This window comes from Thunnus albacares, chromosome 17 (assembly GCF_914725855.1).
Source record: "Thunnus albacares chromosome 17, fThuAlb1.1, whole genome shotgun sequence".
In the NCBI taxonomy this organism is placed as follows: Eukaryota; Metazoa; Chordata; class Actinopteri; order Scombriformes; family Scombridae; genus Thunnus; species Thunnus albacares.
This window is the reverse complement of record NC_058122.1, coordinates 2205687-2227798: the sequence shown is the minus strand read 5'-3', so window position 1 is coordinate 2227798 and position 22112 is coordinate 2205687. Positions and strand designations below refer to the sequence as shown.

Genomic DNA, 22112 nt, shown 5'->3' with positions numbered 1-22112 from the left:
TTTTTCAAGGCTCTGGAAGTGCACCCTGCTTTTGCAGTGAAGGTCATTGCTTGTTGTGCCATTTTGCACAACTTCTGCCTCAGAGTTGGAGACACACTTGAGCCTGTGGAAGAAGCACTGGGGCTCGATGATGGAGGTGGTCAGCTTCAGCCAGACCTGCAGTGTGGGCAACAGTTGCGTACGCGCATTGCTGCTGCTCTCTCAGCACCAACCAACAACATTCCTCCAGTTCTTCATGACCATGACTATTATTAAAGAGACATGATAAAGTCAAGTCAAAAACTCATTCACACGTTTTTTTTGGTTAATAACTATTGTTAATAGTAATTAACAATATAGCATTTGATCTTTAACTTCTTCATAACATTGTTAAATCTATTGTAAAGTTAGAAATGTAGATATATGTTAGAATGTGCCTTGTAGATATTAGTTCTCATCACACAGTGCTCATCAATTTTTGAAAACCTATGTTATTATTGAAAGCCCATTGGAAAGTTAAGGAATTGTTGATGTGATATGTTGATATGTTAGACCTTGTTTGGTAGATATTAGTTCTCATCAGTCAGTGCTCATCAATTTTGAAAAATTATTTTATTATTATTGAAAACAAACATTACATTTCATTACATTTTCTCAACAATTTTTTCTACTCTTCTCCCTGGCCCTCTCCTCTTCCCTCTCCAGCAGTTCCAATATGGCGTCACACCGTTGCCTTTTTGGTGGTCCTGGCTTGTCTGACTCTGACACAGTCCCTTTCTCTGGAGTGTCTCTCTGACTCTCTCTGTCTCTGCCTCAGATGGCACTGAATCAGGGGACACTGATTCAGAAACGGATTCTCTCCTCATCCATGAGAGAGGAACACTTCTGTGTTCCAGCAGTGGGCTCCACTGATTCAGTGCCACGCCGTGAGTGGCCTCCTGAGCTCCTGCACACATTGCAATTTATGTAAAATATTTGTAATCCTTTATATTACAGACCACAGCCTACAACTTGGTTACTCCAGAGTTACAGTGTAATCTTTTGTACTAACAGTGTACCAGTACAGTATGTACCAACACATATATGTAAGTACAGGGGAACAAGATGTGAAGTTATGGAGTATGGAATTTAAAAAGAACTTCTACTGTAGTTATTTTTTAACTATGAGGTACCGCTTCTATTATTACAAGGTATGTACGACCTACTGAGTAATAATCTGGAAGTGAGGATGGATTTATTGGGATGATTGGGATGAATTTAGAGATAACTTGTACAACTGAGACAGTCGTCAGAGGCTGACAGTATCCATGACAGTACACTCTCCCCTTGACCTTTGTTCCAAAGTAAACGCACAGATGTACCCAGAAGTTATTTTAAGTACCCCGAAATTATAAAGAAACAATGTAGTTTGCCTGTTTGTAGGTAATAAGGTCATTTTGAAATAAAATCACATCAGATTTATTAAGCACTGCAGAAGTCATCACTCCGTCTTCCCTGAAACATCCAGATTTTTGCTCAATTTTATGATCATACCGTAAAAAAATAAATTAATAATAATAACTTCTCTTTAAATTCCTCCCAAACATCCAGATTATTGCTCAGTAGGTCGTACATACCCTGCAACAGTAATAGAACAGGTACCCCATATTTAAAAAATAATTACAGATCTTCACATCTTGTTCCCCTGTACTTACATATATTGTACTGGTATATACTGTACTGGTACAAAAGATTACACGGTAACTGTGGGGTAATTATTCTGTATGTTGCGGGCTGTAATCTAAAGTGTTACCAAAATATTTGTAGTGCACAATTCATGTAGGGCTCATTTCGAATGCAAAGAAAATAGTCAGAGAACAGTAACTGTAATCTTTCAGATCTTTTAGTGCCTCCAGTTGTAGGTAAGAATCCTGTTGTTGAGTGTTTTTCAAATGCTGAAAACTTATTTGTAATGTTCAACAGTGCTGTAACTTGATAGAAATTCAAAGTTCATAGTTTTATAATGTAATGACATAATATCAAATAAAATTTTTGGTCAGAACAATATTCTATATACAAGGCAATTTTGTCATGTAATGATCCAACATTTAGGTCCAGCTTCAGTGGAGGGTTTATAACATACTGCTGTTCAGAAAATGATGATATACAGAGATGGTTTTAAAACTTATTTTACAGAGGTTCACAGTTCCTGCTTCTCATTAGTCTAATCAAACTACCAGTAGAACTCCTATTGTAACATATTTTCTCATCAACCATTATCATCTCATCAACCAAACAATGTTTAAAATGACTGATGGTCTGATGACTGTTATGGCTTAAGTTTTCCTTCCTTCTATACACAAAGGAGGGAAGAAAATCTTTGAAAACACATTTTTATAGGCTAACTTTGAATGTACAGTAATTTGTGGGTTTATTATATAGATTTTATTAAATTTGTCACAAAAAATAATTTCAATATCCCTCTTGCTTTGTGCTGCTTTAGTTTTTCCATTTATGTGACAGCATTCAGTCCTATTGAGTTGTGTTGATAGTGTTAAAAAACAATGCTAAGTCTGATCTAGACTTCAAAGTGCAAAACCCCAATGGGTCATCATGCATATGAAGTGTGTGCAGTACAGGAAGTTGTTCACAGGTTTTTCCTCATGTGAGGAAGAGAAAAAGAAAGGACAGTGATGTTGCAGGAACACCCATAAAAAAGATCAAGGATTGCAACTTCACCCACTCCACTGAACCCTGCAACAAGATGCACGAGGATGTCAGTGTGAGGAAGAGATGGGCTGGTGATGATGAAAAAAATGAAGCCTAGTGAAGCGTCATTGGAGGATTTCACAAAACAGTGGGGCAAGAGAAAGGCCAGCGTTGACACCAGGACATCAGAAAAAAAAAGATGAGGTGTAGCAATGGCACCAGCATCATTATCCAGCCCTAATGTACCCAGCTCTACTGCATCCAACGCTACTGGACCCAGCCCTAGTTCAACCAGCGCTATGGAATCCAGCAAGAAAGTGATAGAGGACAAGAAGGATGATGACATCAGCCATATCTTTAAAGACGCCTCACTGGAGGAGGAGAAAATCTTTGAGATGGCCTCCTCAGGAAACACAAGCAGAGGTGGGCTGATATAAAGTTAGAGAAATATTAGTTTGTACTGCTACTGCTGTGTAAGCTAAGTGAAGGCACTCTGCCTGCACCTTCCACAAGAGATTACTTTTAGCCTGACCTTTGCATTCAGGATTATAGTTAAGAATAAAATCAGGATTGGTTAGGAGAAAGGTTAGAAGTAAAAACGTGAGAATAAGTAAAACAAATCTCCCTGTGTATGTTTGTGTGTAGCTGTTTGAGGACAAGTGTCTCCATCATGCTGCGATCAGTTCGGGAGGCTTCGGCTCAGTGCCGCTCATGCCGGCTTCCGTAAAGAAGACTCTTTACCAGTAAGTCTTACAAACACATGCTCATACACACAATTTAACTATGCTTTACTTACTAGGTGGTGAGAGTGCTCCCATCTGCAGATGGAAGTGATGCCACTCCACCCTCTCTTGAGCTCCTCTCTGCTCCTCCTCCTCCCCATCTGTATGCATTCATTTACCAGTAATGCTTGTTACTAACTTGGCTTCTTCACAATCAGTTATGAACAGACTGATTGTGAATATTTGATATAATTATTGCAAAAATGTGTCTGGATTTGGCCATATTGACATATTGAAGCTGTCTGTTTAAAACCTCAGCAAAAATGTAAGCAGCTATGATTTCACCAGCATAATATCTAAACCTTCAAAACGGCTGCAGATGAAGACAGACTGGCAACTGGAAAGTTTTGTGTTGAAAATGGAGGAAAGTCACACAGCAGATCATATTTCACAAACACTGAAAGAAATGATTTCTGACTGGGACATTCTGGGTGATAATTTCTGTTGTTCTTGAAAATGCAACAAATATGGTTGTTTGCACCGATCAACTGGCCCAGGACCCATCATGGGGTAATGTGGAGGAAGTCCGTCGTGCGGGGCACACTCTATAGCTGTGCATTAACAGTGCATTAAAGCAAGGTCTTGTGTGTGTCATTGTTGCTGCTGCAAGGCAAATTGTTTCTCACTTCAAAAAAGCACAAAGGTCACCACAGCACTTGCAGAAAATCAGAGAGAACAGAATTTGGCTGAGCATAAACTAATGCAAGATGTTGCGACTCAGTGGAATTCTGTCTATTTGATGCTTGATCACCCGATCAAGCATGAATCATTTAATAGACAAAGTATAATAGTCAATTTAATAAACAAATAAATTGTAGGAATAAATAGTTAAACAGACAAAAATTATAAGAATAAATAGTCAATTAAACAGACAAATAAATTATAATAAATAGTCAATCTAATCAATTTCATAAATATCCTTTTCAGATTGGTGCAAGATGTGTGCACGATGCCAGGGTCCTCAGGTGCAGCCCCTCTATGTGCACCAGCTGTATCCCAGGGTATCCCCGCTTGGCTCAGCCTATTTGTCTGATGACCCCATTTCGTGAGCCTGTCTGGAATGCTGTTGAGGGCAGGTACAACACAAGGCTGTCCAGGGCAAGGTGTCCTATTCTAATTTAATTCTATATTTTTTGTTTGTTTTTCTTGTACGGATGTTGCTCTGCACTTTACGGCATGCTCAAACACAATTTGAAAATAACACATGCACACATGCAATTTTAGCCAATTTAATTTGATTTGCTGACATTGTGGAATTGTTTAGCCATAAGATTAGGCCTATTTACAGTACTAAGAACCCATTAGATCTCTCTGCAGTTATTTGGTATTTATTAGGTTTATCCCGTTCTATTTAATCCAACATATTGTTGTACATTTTATTCTACTTTGCGTTCACATTGTTCTGCTCTTCATGGCATTAAAATGTTCCTTTTATGCTAATGTTAAGGAATCGTTTAATGTTTATTCCATATTGTCTTTAATTTATAGTTTGTAGAGATTCACCTTAATTTAAAAATATATCAATTCAAGGCATGTGTTAGCCCATTTATTATTTAAACCTATGTTTTGCAATGGTCATTTTTTATATGCCACTTTGTTTGATGTTTGATATGCCAACACTTGACAGTGGCCTTGTTTAGGTCATTTCATTATCAGATTGTTTCTGTGTTGAAAAAAAAAAAGTTTTGTACCTACCTATTCTGGTTTTTCTTTTACTGTAAACTATGGGCCTTCTATATTCTAAATGGGCATATTTATTGTTGTTATAAGGTTACCATAAGGGAGACTTTTCAAATAATGAGTGAGAAAAGGATGGATACAATACAAATGACTGATTCTTTTGCAGGTTCATGTCTGTACTGGTACGTACTACCTCAACCTGAAGTCCAACACTAACAAAAGCCCTCGCTTTCTCCGACTGTACAGAGTGACTGTCCTGATAAAATTAAAAATAAAGAAATAAAAAACAAGGATGAAATCTTGTGATTAAATGTTGAGTAAAGTAGCGGTTATAGTTTTTTAACAAATGTACAACAAATGAGAAAAAACAATTCAGCTTCTGTGTTCCCGAGTATCAACTCCTGAGCATCAACTGACAAAAAAAAAAAGTGGTGTAGGCATGAAAGATACGTCCAACTGAAATATATTAGTTTGAAAGTCTTGCTGAGTGTCATGAATAAAATGGAAAATTCGTGTCCATGTACACAAATCTGTAGATTAAATTGTGTGACTATTTAACAAACTGCTGTGAGACTGGGTTGCGCCTCGACTGCTGTGCTGAAATCGTTCAGTACCACAAATCCGTAAACTAGACTACACTTGACTGCTGTGCTGAGACCATTCAGTACCAAAAATCCGTAAACTAGACTCAACTCGACTGCTGTACTGACATCATTCAGTACTAAAAACCCGTAAACTAGACTTAACTGCTACTGATAGTGGGTCTCGTACAGACTTGCTGCCCTCAACACATCCTGTACATAGTGATTTGCTGCTGAATACTGAAAAATACTGAAGAGAAACTCACAGCTTGTTAGCCTGTTAGCTTGTTAGCCTGTAGACAGTAGACTCAGTGCTTGTTAGCCTGTAGACAGTAGACTAAGTACTTGTTAGCCTGTTAGCTTGTTAGCCTGTAGACAGTAGACTCAGTGCTTGTTAGCCTGTAGACAGTAGACTAAGTACTTGTTAGCCTGTTAGCTTGTTAGCCTGTAGACAGTAGATTATGTGCTTGTTAGCCTGTTAGCTTGTTAGCCTGTAGACAGTTGACTCAGTGCTTGTTAGCCTGTAGACAGTTGACTAAGCGCTTGTTAGCCTGTTAGCCACATCCAATTTCAATCTCTGCTCCTCCCTTAGAGATGTAGTGAAAGCCTGCTACCTCTTGTCAGTCTTGACAGTTTCTCCCTGTCTTTTTTTGTTTCTGGAGCTTCCTGAACCACTCTGACTGCTCTGATTTTCTCTCCTGCGGCTTTCTTTCACTTTCTCATTTTTCAATATTGGTTTTCTGTTCCCATCTCTGGTCTTGCAGTCTCTCTTTCATCATCAGCAGCTTTTTTATTGTCTTAGCTGATATTGAGCTAGTGAAGGTTTTGCAGTCTCCTCTCATGGATCCTCTCCTGCTTCCCCGGGGCTTCTTCCTGTCTAACCTTCATCTGTTCATTTCTGTCTGCCACTTCCTGCCTTTTGTACCGGCTCTTTCCTCAGAGATGTAGGGAGAGCCAGTGCCGTATAAAGAGAGAGTCGTGTCAACGGAAGTTCAAAATGCTCGTCACGTGATTCATGTATACTTCAGATAGTTCCCGGAAGTTCTCGGCGGGAAATTTGAAAGCATATAGACAGAGACAGAACTGCATTTTTTGGTAATTAGTAGTCAATACATGCATTGATTTTCAATATTAATATAGTGTATATATATATTTATATATTCATATAACACACCAACATGTGTATGTAGTTACATCAGTATGTTTGTTTAAAATGTAAAATTCGTTAAGATTTGAGGATTCGTGTGAACTTCTGTTACCTGCCTTGTTGACATATTTTAGGCTAACCTTACCCTGGTTAAGAGCATATTGTTCTTGTTTATTGCTTTGAATTTTTTAAATTATGTTCTTGAAGTTGTATGGTAGTCAAGACCAATCACATCCTGATGGTTATTGATATATTTAAAGGGAGGGAAAGGGATGTTTCAAAATTCATTTCTACCACTTCTTTTATTCATATCGGTTTGAGTAATCCCATGGTAACTGAGAGCCTATGTAATCTTAATGATTTATGTAATCTTTGGCTTTCACATAGGATAGACGACCAACAGGTGACTATTAATAATCATCAACTTACAGCACAATAGGTCAATGGACTAGCAGCAGTGGCACAATGATGTTACGTGTGTTGTCTTAGGAAATCCATTGCAAATAAGTGGAATTAAATTAATCTTTCTGTATACAATTCTTATGCACCCCTGCACTTATTCATATATACATTGATACATAATATATTCAAATTCAAAACAACTTTATCCACTTTTTGCATGCAAAAGGCAGAAGTTTCTCTTTTGCTTGTATGTGGAGAAATCTGCTATTAAAAAGGGTGCATCATGAAGGTTGTGTTATGTTTAGACACATAATCATGTATTTAATGTATCCTTTGTCTTTTTACTATGCGCTTATTTGCCACAATGAATTCATTAAATAGCATGTCAAATAGTTTGTGCCCTTTCCTCCGTGTTGTCCTTGCATATAATCTCCACCATGGTTTGCTGTGCACCAATCACTCAGAGAAAGGAGCACGAATGTACGGTTTCCCCACTGACACAGGGAGGAGAAAAAAATGGTTGTCTCAAGTCAGAAAGAGCCATCTTACGTTCAATGAAGATTACAACAACAACAACAAAAAATATGTGAGGTAATCATATTCAAACACTGTATTTGCACTTTTTCACAAACAAAGACCACACCACCATCGGGAAGCTTAATATTTGGAGTCTTCAGGCTCCATTGAATCCCCTGTGGTTCTTGTGATGAAAGAGAGAGTGAGAGAGAGAAAAAGACAGAAGAGAAAGGGTTAGACACAGGCTTGGATGGGAAATTGCCTTGGGAGATGAGGTGTGGTCTCTGTTCCCCAACTTTAGTTATGGAATTTCATTAGTTGTTATCATCAGCAGGTTTTGCTGCTGATGTTTAACAAAGTACAGTATGACAAGTGGCATCAGTTACTGATGTGATATGAATTTGTGTAAAGTTGTGTCATGTTCTTGGTTGTCTTTTGGATATGTTATGAGTGTATACATGTTGAAAAAGTATAAAGTGTTCCCTAATACTGTGCATTTAACCACTATGGAATATGTCAGTGGGTAGACAAAACTGAGTTGTTATGTGTGGGAAGTAAATTCACGTCACTCTGCAGGCACATTTTGAGGCAGACCAGTTTGTCAAGACCAAAAAGGGCAAGACTAGGCTGAGAGCAGATGCTATTCCCACAATCTTTGCGCATCGTCTTGTGGTCAAAAAGTGGAGGGCCCCTGCACCATGATGCACCCCTGCACCTATAAGTATAGAGCCTATAGCTGCTGATCACAGTTATAGTGTTAAAGGTGATACAGGTATAATAAGTATGAACTCTATATAATATTAAATGAAGTGTCATGGCATTTGTGGTTAGTCTGCCTAATGCCTTAATTTGGTCTTTTGAAAAAGTTTTCTTTAATTTTTTTGTCCCTAATTTTCATTGTCTTCTTGAGAGCTGGATTTTCCTCTCTTATTTTTCATAGTGCTGCTTTTGCTCTTTTAGTGACTTTTTCTTGTCTTATCTTGGATCTGATTGACTGGCTGCTGGCTGACTGGGTGGTGTCAGCTCTCCCTGTCTCTCCTCACTAGCCATGTCCCCTCTTTCTTCTAGCTCACTTTCCCCTCTCTCAGTCTCCTCATCCCTTCTTCCTCAATCTTTGAAACTGACAGTTAATTTTGAACTATTCAAAATAATATATGTATATACATGGGCCATTCTACCGGCCCACAACTGCACTACTGCTGTCCCACAACCAAAACACAAATTTAAAAAGCATTTAAGTATGCGAATCTTAGATGTTTACTAAGATCATTCTATTATCTATTGAAGGCTGAAGTTGACATCAGACCAGTCAAAATGCTCTCCAAGATTGAAGATTCGGCTGGATGTACAGAAGTACAGACTTCCTTACCATGTGGGAAAGACTCTTCTTTTTCACAACACCTTCATGCAGGATGTGGAAGCGGGGCAAACACAGAGGAATGCAAGGTAGGCTAACTGTTAACCCACACAAACCAGCAGTTCCAACAATCATGTTGTCTAATGTTCTCTGGACAGTAAAATGGATTATATAACTCCTCCATCAGTGCTGGTCACTCGTTGACATGCAAGAGCTGTCTACATCCAACTGAGACACGCACTTTAAAGCACTGTGCTGCTAACTGCTCGTTCTTTTTTTGTTTTGTTTTGTTTTTTCCTCTAGGAATTTATATGTTTTTATCATTTTTTTTAAGGCAAGTTTTAGATATATAGTATATTGTCATCCTTTGTTGTTGCACTGCTGTGGGCTGGAATGAGACATCATCATCATAACAGCTGACAAGAGGGAGACTAACAGGAACTTGGTTGCAATGGAGAAGGAGGGATTCATTAGAACAATGAACCAACTGAAAGACATGATGCACTTACGTGTACCTTCAAATGAAGGCCCTGAAGGGTGAGTCTATACTGATCCATACCTTGGACATGTGGCATGGAGCAAAAGACTTGGCCAAGAAAATACATGCATCAGGTTAAACTGTGCTCTGACAAACTGAATTAACACATGCTAAAATATATGAAGTAAGAGGGTCTGACTTGTTCCCTTTCTAGGCTGGAGTGGTGAAAAGTCAAACAGAAATGCTTGACTGGATGAAAGACATCAATCACCGTATCACTGTCTGTATACACTGTTAAACGTGAAGCTACATGAAGACAGTGGCTGCTCCTTAATGGCAGTGGTAATGTAATAGTATAATATGTTTTTCTGGTTTCAGAGCCTATGGCGATGTATACTCCATCATGTAACAGACATGTCACGAGTGGACTTTTGGGAGCTGCCTGCATGACCCACTGAACAAGGAGGACCATGACAAGGCCTGGCCTGGATGCAGAAAGTTCCTCCAGCCCACCTGGCACTCACTGAAGTCATCCTAAACCCACACTGGCTGAAAGACATGCCAGAGCATTTAAACTTCAGGTTTATCAGGTGTTTTCATAATTCACAAAACAATGTAATAATGTAATGAACTTACATTACTGTCTTTATAAAAAAAAAAACAAAAACATATATCTTAATAGGCAAACTTCTCCTCAAAGACTGAAGCATTGTGTAAAGATATTACTGATTTTTTTTTGTTTTTACTTCGGACAACATCTGACCTGGAGACCTTCCACAATTATGTGCTGATGTATGCAAGCATGTTTGCTTCTCTTTCTCTTCCCCCAGTGTATAAAGTAAGAACTTTGCTTGCTGCATTAGATTACAACCACCACAACAGCAGACCACCAGTGTTGACCAAAGATGGCAACAGAGTGTATGTCATACCATATTATTCCATAGTTGTATTGTTGTTGTTTTTTTGTGGGTAAATGCTTTGTGTATCTGGTATTGTCATATAGTTGTTCTGCAAAGTGGGGCTTTGCTGATGTGATGCTGGCTTTACACCTGTGGTCTCCCCAGATACCAGAAGGTATACAACAAGAAGTCACAGATGTATAGCCTGTACACCATTAAGAGTCACAAAACCAACACTTAACATCCCTGACCTACAGAGAGCTATCGTTGGGAAACATTTGGGGCAGATGATCCAAGGAGACATGGCCTTCTCCCAGCTATAGAGCCACCAACAATGGAAGAATTGCTCCAGAGCCATGTCCCCAGAGGAGAGGTAAATTGAAAAAATGTATGTAGTTAGACACACAACTGCTGCTAATCACTGTCATGTCTTTTCTAGCCTGTGTCCTGAAGAAAGAACAACTTGGAAGGACTTCTGCTGACAGACCATTCCATCAATTTTTATTATCAAGCTTTTTGTAAATATTTTTTTGCATTTGTAAAGGAACATAAGTAAATAAACACTAGATGATATACTGTTGAAGAAAGCTATTGACATCTTTTATTAGCTGTTGTAATATAGCAGTTCTTGTCCACAAATTTTAAAAGCTGTAAAGACATAAATACAAATAAATTCTATGGCTAAAAATGTATCATAGCCGGCCAGGGATGAATTCTGTATAATCAATATTAGAACCTAGATATATGTCCTGTATATGCCACACGCAACAGCTTGGGATGACAACTCGGTGACCAGCCCTCAGTTGACCAGGCTGCCTGTCTGTATGCTGCATGTTTGTAGTTGCTGTTGTGTTGACCGGATTTTTGACCTGCTCCTGAAGGAGCTCATCCTCCACTTCAGGAAAGGGGCTCCCCCTCTGCAGTCCCTGACCATCATCCTCAGAGAGCCCCATCACCCAGGTGGAGGAACACAGGCTACAACCTGAGACACCACCTGCTACACTGCAGAACTTTACAACTTTTCCTTCCACCTGCTGTTCCAGTACTTCAGTGGAGCAACAGGTGGAAGTTCTGTAAATAATTGCTGGAGTGCTGTTAATAACTTGTAAATAATGTAATATCTCACAGATCTTGCTGTCTTGTTTTTTTAAAATTTATTTATCTAAATTTAATTTATTATAAATGTCTTTCTTTTTTTAATCTGACTGAATGAATCGCACAAGAATTCACTGAGCCTGTGCAAATGGCCAAAAAGTCTCTTGAATCTTGAAATATTTTTTTAAGCTATGATGTCATATTGTTAATCAGTTTTGTTAATAAAGTTTTTTTAATAATTAAAATGGTTTGAAAAAAAAACAGCCAGTATGAGATGATGTCACAAATAAGTGTAGGGTGTAAAGAATGTGATGATGTCAACACTAGGAAGTATAAGATCAAAGAGGCAGAATTTGATGATGTCACCAAGAAGTGCAAGATCAAAAGGGCCAGAATGTGATGATGTCACCAAGAAGTGCAAGATCAAAGCTTTAATCTTCAAGACAGAAACGAGACTTCTCAACGGCAAGAGATCTGTTATAACCTTTCAGTAGCTCAACATCAGCAAAGACAGAAGGAAATATCCGCCAAAAGACTGTCGGACCAGATAGACGAGCAGAACACCAAAACTGACTCATTGGATAGTGAGAAAATGTTGCTGCGAAGAAAAGCTATGCAGTCAGAAATGTCGAGGAAACTCCAGAACTCCAGATTAGAGTTTGTTGAGGAGAATACGGCAGCCACTATGATGCAGCAGGCTGTAACTTCATCTCTGAGGGAGGAGCAGAGATTTAGATCGACCTCATCTAGACGAGAAGCTGTGCGATGCGAGAATGCAGAAGTCCAGAGCAACCAGGACTGGCTACAGGCTGAGACACAGCCTGACAGCTTGCTTGTTAAGTTACAGGAGGCAAAAAAAATTGAGCAGGCAAGACAGGAGTATCTCAACAGGCTTGCTGCAGATGAGGTAACACTAAAGAGGCAGGTAAGGCAACAGATGGACGCAAACAGTGCCTGCAGGACCCACATGCAGTGGGATAATGAGGCACTCATAGATTTGAAGAGACGAAAGGAAAAAATCGCTCAACATTTAGACAGAAAATTTGAGGAAGAAATGAGGGCTAGAGAGGAAGAAGCTCTGTGGCAGGAGAAGGAGCGGATCCATCAAAGAAAACTCAAAAACCTTTCAGTAGCTGAATATCTGAAAAGACAAATGGATGAAAAAAAGCTGCTGAAAGAGAGAGAGACAATGCAGGACCAGAGAGCCGAGCACAGAGCCAGAATGAATAGGTTGGAAAATGAGAAAAAGCAGCAGCAAAGAAAGATGGAGCAGATAGAGAGGTTCAGGAAGCTCCAGAACCCTAAAGAGATCGTTAGGGAAAATCTGGCAGCTTTGAAGAGGGAGCAGGCTATAACCACATGTCTGAGGGACGAGCAGAGATTGAACTCAGCTGTGGCTAAGCAAGAAGCTGAAATGGAAAAGCGGCAGAGAGATAAGGAGGAGAAGAGGGCTGCTGTACTTATGTCCATTTCAGCTCACCGTGAGGAGACGATAAAAGAGAGAGCACAGCGTGAGAGGGAAGAGCTACAGAGCGACCAGGACTGGCTTGAGGCTCAGAAAGAGGCTGCCAGGTTGTTTGATAAAAAGGAAAAATTGAAGACTCAGAAGATCAGAGAAGAAAAATGTCACTTACACAACTTCAATGCTTCTTTAGCAGCTGAACGACGTGCCCAGTTTCAGCGACAGAAAAAGGAGGAGTATGATGCAGCAGTAAGAAACGCTGAAGAGATTGCTGAGAGGGAGATAAAACACCAGCAGTACATTCAGCGGGAACTCCACGCTCTTCAGCAGGTGCCGATCCTTCCCCCTGCGGAAACAGGAAGGCGTGCTTTGGTTGACAGGGAGGTGCCCGGCTGCATTATTTCAAGAAACGGTGAGGCATTACCCAAACTGGGTACTGCTAAAACCAAGCTTATTAGATTGCGTCAGGAGCAGAATAAGTTGCAGCTGAGTTATAGTGAGGTCGATAAAGGCACTAAAAGGTTATCCCATCTCCCTCCCATTTCTAGTGCAGCTAAGCACAATTTAACTGCACAAAATGCAAAGAGAGAAGAGTTCGGTCCCACTTTTAGTAGAGAGAGGTGTAACTACCTCTCTACAGATGACACGGAGCCATTTCCCAGATACTCCGCTGCCCAGATACTTAAAGAGAGACGTGAACTCTTCAAGAGGGATGTTAAATATGAGGAGACCACAATAACAGATCTCAGAGAGGCCGCCCTGTCCTCTAGACCTGTCCTCCCTAAAATCCGGTGGGCCTCTGGAGTGTCATCCATCCCAAAACTCCCACCCATTTGACATGCAAGCAAGCAGACGTCCAATGTTTAATGGACACGGAGCTCCTTCCTTTCTCGTCACCAACCCACCCTATTCTCCTTCATTTCTTTCCCTCACCTCTCTTACCTCACACCACCCTACTTCCCAATTTCCACAGAGGTGCTGATGCCTCACAGCCAGGTCCGGGTTAAGGCCACAACTATCTGTGAGGAGTTTCATGAGCTTTTTCATCCCATGTGTGGGTTTACTCCTGATACTCCCACATTCCAAAACACATTCTGGTCAGGTAGGAATTGGACATTCTTAAATTCTAAATAATAATTAGGCCTATATCAAACAATAATAATAAGAACAGAACAGGCCTTTTTCACAATATGGTAACAGAAAGCAAAAATAGAGAAACTACTTGTCACGCCACTACAAGCCCCCCATCCCGAGGAGCTCAGTCTGTTCTGATTGGCCAGCTCTTGGGAGCTGCCCCTCAGCAGACATCCGCAGGCTGTGGAGGCTACGTCAACAAACCGTACAACAATTAATAGTCGTAGGATTTCAATACTTTTTCTTGTTCATTACTCAAAATATCAACTTCTCAAATTCATTCGTACATGTTCGAGCCGGAATCTAATCCGAAATATGAGCGTGGTCAACGCAAACAACACATGGAAAAACCTTAGCAACAACCTTAGCAACCAAGGCTACGGAATAGACAGTCACTTAGGGGCATGTGCAACAATCTGGTTCTAGTTTTTTATTCTGTACATTGCACTGCATCAAATTGTTTTAACTGAAAACAGTTTTTCATATTCATAAATTCACCCTTCAAATAAAGAACAATAGTCTGGTATGTAATTTTTGGGACAGCCAATGTATTTGTAGTTAAGTTGAGTGTGAATTTGATACATCACCCAAAAGCACTCTATTGAATGTACAACAACACCCCACTTTCAAAGTAAGGTTTGAAAACACTGTTCATCTGAAAATTTAAGACAATAAAAATGTAAGCCTCCAGCTGCACAGGGTCAGTCTCATCTCGTATCAACGTCACCTGGGTGTAATCAAGCTCAGTGTGGCTTCCAGCTGAACATACAAATAAAATGTCAACTCAATTATGTGATAACATCCAATTATTCATTCACCTTTGCAAGAACATAAAATGCTTCAAGAGATATATATATGTATACCTACGTTACTTGCCATTAATTGAAACAGAGTAATCCTGGATTTAATTATATCTAATAACAAAAATCCTCTCATATGGGGGCCCCTGAGACAAGGTTTTATAAAATGGGGGTCTGCAGCATCATGGGTATTAGTTTTTCTACACAAAAAAAGTTGAGAACCACTGATCTAAATTACCTTTGCATGTGGCATCTCAAATTCTACCTCTTCATGTTCTGGAGCTTGGGGGGAGGGGGTAACTGATATGCTGTTCCTTGCCCTTCAAGGCTGCCTAGATTTGATGATGTTGGCCTGTTCTCTAAAAACAGGTTTAAGAAACCAATGACTTGCAAATCTCCATCTCTGGTTGGGCATCACTTTGCTCTGCCCCACTTCTCTTTCTTTCCCTCTCTTTATTTCTCTCCTTCCTATACTGGTCCCTCAGGCTTTTCCACCTGTGGTGGCATTCAGGCATTACATAAAATAAACTCACTGGGCATTTTACCAAAAGAAGAAAATAACAACATGATAGTTGTGCTCACAAGTCAGACTTTTGACTTGTGAAAAGTCAAAAGTCTGACTCACCAACACAGCTGATGGAGGATGCCAGAGTGGGAGCTGAGATGTGCTCTCAACTGCAGGGAAAATAGCTAAGTTTTGCTGTGTATTGGGGTGCCAGGTAACGATAAAGAGGGGAGAAGGGTTTGGGTTTTTCAGTGTGTGAGTGTGTAACTCGTCCCACAGTCTCAGAGTTCAATCCACTCAGTAAAAGGTCCGCTTTGTTTGCCCCACCACCCCTAATCCCCCCCCCTACAAAACAAAACAAACCAAAGACTAGCAAAGCAACACAGTACATACAATAAAGCCAGCAGAAATGTCAGATAGGTCAGACCACTGTGTTTAACTATATATCTTCAAACGTTACAGTTATGGCTGAAAATGACAACAGAAAAAACAAATTTGCCAAGTTCACATATCTCTGCAATTCAAATCAACCACCAGTCGTCTACACAGATGTTGTTGTTGTTAGCGCGATGTCACGGTATATAGTTCTAATCAGTGGTGGACTAATATCTTTAGTGATGAGGCTTTTTCATTTGAGCACAGCTAGGTGTGCTGTCATGCTGATTTGAGCATGTTCTAAATGTCTAGTTGACCAATCAGATTGCTTGGTCAGAACTACCTGTTGTATAATACTAGATTCAGCCACATTGCTCTGACCTGGGGAAAAAAGTGTCACATGGTTACCTTTCATGAATAATCATCAATCCTGGCAAAGATATAAAACCACATCTCGTTTCAAAAAATTTCTGGCCTCTGAAAATTAAGATGGATAGTTCTGCATTGTGTACACAAAATATTAAGTTGGTAAACTTCTGATTTTGATACCAGGTCCTTACCAGGATTACAAGGTTCACTTTAATTTCCCATCAAACACATACTCATATAACATTTATAGTGTTGGAGCTGGGAGGAGCACAGCTGGTTATTAGCAATAATTCATTAACAGAGATTATAGTTAATTATTAAAATTAATAAAATTATTAATGTGAATTAATAATTACAGACACCAGACAGGGAGGTTGTCTCATAAAAGAGTTCACCTAAAATACTAATATCTGAGGCATATCAACATTCACAACAAACAAGAACAAGGTTTGAGTTCGAGCTCTGCCTCTCTCAATCAGCCACAAAATCTTATTCTACCTAAGCAATAACAACAGTTATGTACAGTGAAAACACATGCAAGCAGGAGTGTGTGTGATAAGATGGCCAACATGATCTGGTCAGATGACGTCACATGGCTGACGTGACTTTGGGAGGAAGTCACGTCACGCAAGAACCAATGGCGGATGGGGCGCGGCGTTTTGGTTAAACAATAGCAAGATGGCACAGACCAGTGGTCAGTGTCTCTGCACTTACCCAAATCAATTTATCAAACAGACGTGTCTGATGGTCAATAACGAGGAGCAGAGTGGCACTGTGTCCCATACTATCCAACCGTCAGATGTGTAAGAAAGGTGTGTGTGTTTACATGTGCGTGTGTGTGGGTTAGTAGCAAGAGAGGGAAGAAAAAGGACGAAAAGACAATTCTCGGTGGAGTCCTGCGACCATGAGGGGAGAGCAGCGGTTGCTTTATCCACAGAGAGTGTACATACAGACGGTAGTCTGCACGCACGTTTTCTGGTTTGTTAACTGACAAAGCAACTTACTTTTCGCTCGCAGTGGCACAAACACAGCAGTCCTGAGTGGGACAACACAGACAGTATAACATGGTGAACACAAACTAAACAGGTAGGAAATTCAAATATTCCTCAGAGTATAGCAGGCAAAAGGACTTGGCGGTCCGTTAAATCACACAACAGAAACACAAGCATTAAGCTTATTAAACACACAAAATCTAATAGAGTCTCTGCCCAGACAACATCTTACTTTTGTCAAGAGGTTGTATTTGTAGAAAGCAAAGCTTCCTCCAGCACAATGGAAAGGCCAAGATGTCTGTGTGCAGCCGGTACTTAAAGCTGCGGTGATGTCACGGCTGCGTTGCCGTGCCTTCCTCTGGTGTTGGAGCGTGTCTGCCATTGAGAGATGAGAATTAGGGGCTTCCCCGGATTTCACACCAAGGTGCAAACTGAGCAGAGCATGATGGGAGTTGAAGTCCATTTTGGACTCCTTTTGTTCAACTTGGCACCTTTCCTTGTTATCAGGCTTTGTGACTGTGTGCAGGCCTGCCTTTGTCTCATGCACATAGAGCATTACGTCTGGGACACACTGGATGCATGCTCACACTTGTAGCGTCCACACTGGAAGCATGTCTGCTGCTGTGCTTCTGCCACTGGCAGCCTATCTTTCTATCGTGTTCCCTGTCTGCTGAGAACCGCGCACGTCACGTGGCGAAAATAGGCGAGACCTCGAATCTCTAGATGAGGCGACGCAGCAGCCTCCCGTGTGCCCGCGTGAGACTCGCGCGCTTTGGCTGCTCTAACCTGTTAACATGGGCGCTGAAATGAAAAGCAAGAGGTTCTGCGACACACACACGCACTGCTCACACATCCAGTGTGTCCCAGGGGTTAGGCCCAACAACAGTCATTTCACTACAGAATTTCATGTTGTTTTTATCACTGTGCAGTTATGTTCAAACAGGAAAACATTTTTCTCATGATTCTAAATTTGCCAAATTACAATAAACTTCAACTTAAAGGTATAGTCAGCGATTCTAAACTAATACACTTTTTGTCAAATTCAGTGAATATCTCCTCACGGTCCTGCTAGCTGTCTGTTCTGTGTGTGTGCTGGAAACAAAGTGTTCATACACAGCCTTGACTCTGTAAACGGGCTTGTAAACACAGTGGCTCGGAGCGAGCCACACAACACTACTTTGGCCAATCAGCAGGGGGCGTTTGTGCTTGTCAGATTGACACAAATGGTGCCGTCAGGACCCATATGTAGTGGGATAATGAGGTACTGATTTAAAAAGACAAAAGCAAAAAATGTCAGCAGATGAAGACAGGGGAATCTGGGGGGGGGGGGGGGTTATCACAGTCTCAGATATGTCAATGATTAGCAACAACACTGAATTACTAGATTTATTTTTCAGAACTCAAGAATTCAAGAATGTTCAGAACAGAAATGGTGTGTGTGTGTGTGTGTGTGTGTGTGTGTGTGTGTGTGTGTGTGTGTGACAGAGAGAGAGAGAGAGTTCAGTTCAGTTGCAGCAGGAGCGGCAACTGGATGAGGTGTGGAAGTTGTTGCAGGTCACTGTTTTTTTTCCCTCTGTCATCTCCAGGACCACTCTCTGTCCCTGGTTCACCTCTGCTGGACAGCCCTCAGGTTTCCCCGTATATATCTGCATCCTCCACGCATGATATGTCTTGACATCACAGGTGACCTAGATTTTTATGCCATACTTGGCTGGTTTGTCTGGCATGTACTGCCGGAACCCACAGCGACCTTTGAATGGGACCAGCTGCTCGTCCACTTCTCGGAGATGGGGTGGAAAGCAGCCAGCGTGACGTGCAGGTCAAGTCAGCCTGTTGTCGAAGCGCAGGTTGGAGCTGATGAGACTAAATTTGCGGTGGGACATTGTGGCTCGGAAGAAGGCCCCTCCTGTGTGGTCATCCCACAGGCTGCGAGTAGATTCATTCCGTGACCTGTGCACACTGGCCAGGATCAGTGGCATTCACGTCTCTCCAGTCGGACACAGAACGTCTCCCCTGCAGGTTGGTATTCTCCATAAGAAGCTGGATTATGTCTTCTGTTATGGAAAGATCAAAGGATGATTTTTATGGTGCTGATCCTGGCGATGGCGTATCTTATGGGTCCTGGGGTCACGCAGGTAGCTGGCATGAGTGAGAGCCCAGATAATTTTCACATTTCTTGATTTCCAGTCTGGATCAGCTGTCTCCTCTGTGTCCTCCCCACTCTCAGTGCAGTCAGAGGAATAAGAGTCATCAGATGACTCCACAGCATACTCAGCGTCATCCTCCGAGTTTGTGTCCTCCTCAGTTTCGGAGTTACCCGACTCATGCTTGCTGTCGGCAGGCTGTAGGACATACTCCAGAGCTTCTTGAACAGACATGTCTCTTCATCTTGCTGAGTGGAAAATGACCAGCCACTCAAGCTGCATATAGTTATAGATTTGGCTGCGACAGCAGTTGTACAAACTCAGATGTGCTAAATCAAGTTAAGACCGTCTTTGTTTTGGTTTTCCTTGCAGCGGTATCTTTGCGGCGCTGTACAATGCTAGATGTTTTTATTTCCTGAGAGAGTGCATGTATGGGTGTGAATGGGCCTCTGTGTCGTGCATGTGTGAGTGCACATATAAGGAGAAATTACTGGAGGAGAAATTATATATCGCAGTCAAGCTCATGTTTTATCTCTGTACCTCAAAGACACATGAATCAGAGCGAATGAACATGCCATGAAAACCACTTGCTCTTGGCTCATATGGTCACACACAATCACATAAGTACACTTCTACAAAGATATACACACATACACACACACACACACACACACACACAGAACTTCCAACGCTCAATAGCCTATAAGTCATAAACAGAAATGTACTGCACACGAGGTGTAATGTATTATAATCTATTGAGTTTGACGACCTGCATGTGCACGTGCATGTGTGTGTGAGTGGGTGGATGAGTGAAAGTGTTTGCGCGTGTGTGTGTGTGTGTGTGAGAGAGAGAGAGATTGAGAAACAAAGTTGTTTGAAAGCTGTGATGACGACATGCTGATCAAAATATTTTGAGGTAAAATCATAAAATTTTGACATTCAAGTTGTAATTTTGAGCAAAAAGTAACAATATTGTGAGGGTAACAGTTTTACAACCTACACATTTCAGAATAAGAATTCTAATCTCTTGACTCTCATTAAATTGTTTCACAGACTTCTTTATTTTCAGCTTCCAAAAATTTTACAGACGTATTCTTGTACAATTATGTTGTCTTGCAAATGATCATTGTATTTTCATAATATTATGACCTTATTTCTTCTCAAATTATTCTCAAAATAGTATGACTTTTTTCCCCTTGAAATAACATCTGCACTTTCACAACATCTTCACTTTTTTCTTAAATTAGTGTGACATCATCAGTGGCCCTTACCTTGTACTGTACATCAAATGAATGTTATGTACTAGGTTGCCACATTAAAAGCACACTCACACAACAGGAACATGAAGTGTCTTTTAGTCCATTCAAATATATTTAATGCATTTTTATGTACACTGAGAGACTTTTTGGCAACATTATAACAGGTACTCAAAACAAATCATCCCCTTTAGGTATTTAATGCATATTTGTTGTAATTGGTTAAAAATCTTTTCATTTCTAAGTTAAGTACACAACAAAAAAAAGAATATAGAAAACGTAATAATATACAATAACATACAAAATCCCACACTCTTTTCACTGCACCTGTGTCATTCCCTCAAACAGAGTGACATGAAATTACACACGATAAGTCACTAACACAATCATTCACTTTACCACTGTATATGGATGCCCTGTTGAGAATCTTTAAAGGGGGTCTTGTCTGGGTCCCATGACTGTTTGAACATGAACATTTGGCATGATTGTTCCACTAAAAAAACACTTCACTAATGGCACATTATTAACATTCATCACTCAAAAAGCGGGGAGCAGATTCTACATTTGAGGAATGAGTATGTTTTCTGTGGGTGTTATGTACAAACTGGTATCCTAGAGGACACAAAGACATCCCGGGAATCTACCTTTTTAATAATGAACAGATTCTGACCAGGATGGAGTGCTGTGTGTGTGTTTGATTAAAGTAGTACACTCTTTATTTTTAGACAATGTTGCAGAAATGTGTGTGTGGCTTTGGTCATAATTTGAGTCAACATACAGATATAAATGTTTTAACTACTTGTCTAACAGGGAAATGTTTATTGTAGATATATGTCATTCTTAATGTAACTTTTTAACCACTTAATCAAGACTGGAGCTCATGCTAAGACTGAAGCTTGTGTTAAGTTGAGCAGTGGTATGGAGAATGTTAGCATCTCAGCATACATTGATGATGATGATGGCCATGCACAAGGTGACAGTTGGCAATATTCTAAAACGAGTAATTCAGGGAGGCCAAGAAAAAAAGAAATATAAGTTCTTTTCAGGGACGAGGTTGCTGAGCCTTTTTTAGAAATGAAACTATATATTTGTGAGGTGTTCTTAAAGATTCATGTCTTCAGAAGAAAGCAGTGGGCTTTGGGCTGACAGCCACAATCACATTAGAGAAGTCAGAAAATACTGAGAGACATTGTTGGTGTTCTCATGAGATTTGTTAACATTGAAATAAAGCCGGTGCAAAGAACATATCTTGATGAGCTGTGCTCAGTTGTTTGTGGTGTCTGTCAGACTGTGTTGAAAGCACATCAGATCAAAGCATGTCATTGCACTCAATAGACAGAAATCAAACTCTCATACATGTGTTTTTTTTAGTATACCTGGCTTTGTAACATTATGTTTAACACCACCTATAGGTCCAGTGCTGCAGTACACACGAGGATGGCTGCATGATTACAGGTTCTTTGTATGTATG

The 22112-nt window shown here is 40.4% G+C and overlaps 1 protein-coding gene and 2 long non-coding RNA genes across 13 annotated transcripts; all 3 read left to right on the top strand.

Annotated features, from left to right (window-relative positions):
* Window positions 1–1089: 1089 nt before the first annotated feature.
* Window positions 1090–9474, top strand: LOC122966873. Of its 2 annotated transcripts, XR_006398476.1 has the most exons (5): window positions 1090–3090; window positions 3313–3410; window positions 4377–6805; window positions 9063–9221; window positions 9436–9474. It is a non-coding gene; the product is annotated as an uncharacterized LOC122966873 (long non-coding RNA). The 2 variants fall into 2 exon arrangements; XR_006398475.1 differs by lacking the exon at window positions 9436–9474 and having other exon boundaries at window positions 9063–9425.
* Window positions 9472–15216, top strand: LOC122966851 (trichohyalin-like). Of its 10 annotated transcripts, none has more exons than XM_044331212.1 (4): window positions 9472–9890; window positions 9989–10528; window positions 10675–10684; window positions 10767–15216. In XM_044331212.1, exon 4 carries the CDS (start codon window positions 12197–12199, stop codon window positions 13901–13903), a length of 1707 nt encoding a protein of 568 aa, XP_044187147.1. In that variant the 5' UTR covers window positions 9472–9890; window positions 9989–10528; window positions 10675–10684; window positions 10767–12196; the 3' UTR covers window positions 13904–15216. The 10 variants fall into 10 exon arrangements, with proteins under 10 accessions (XP_044187147.1, XP_044187143.1, XP_044187144.1 ...); XM_044331208.1 differs by having other exon boundaries at window positions 10614–10684; XM_044331209.1 differs by having other exon boundaries at window positions 9472–9669; window positions 9825–9890; window positions 9989–15216.
* A 3395-nt stretch (window positions 15217–18611) lies between these two features.
* LOC122966880 lies at window positions 18612–21886 on the top strand. Its single transcript, XR_006398482.1, has 2 exons — window positions 18612–19260; window positions 19429–21886. It is a non-coding gene; the product is annotated as an uncharacterized LOC122966880 (long non-coding RNA).
* The last annotated feature ends 226 nt before the right edge of the window (window positions 21887–22112 follow it).

What these genes read in the sequence shown, in the direction of transcription:
- LOC122966851 (XM_044331209.1), top strand. Translation starts at nt 12,197, where the DNA reads ATGTTGCTGCGAAGAAAAGCTATGCAGTCAGAAATGTCGAGGAAACTC.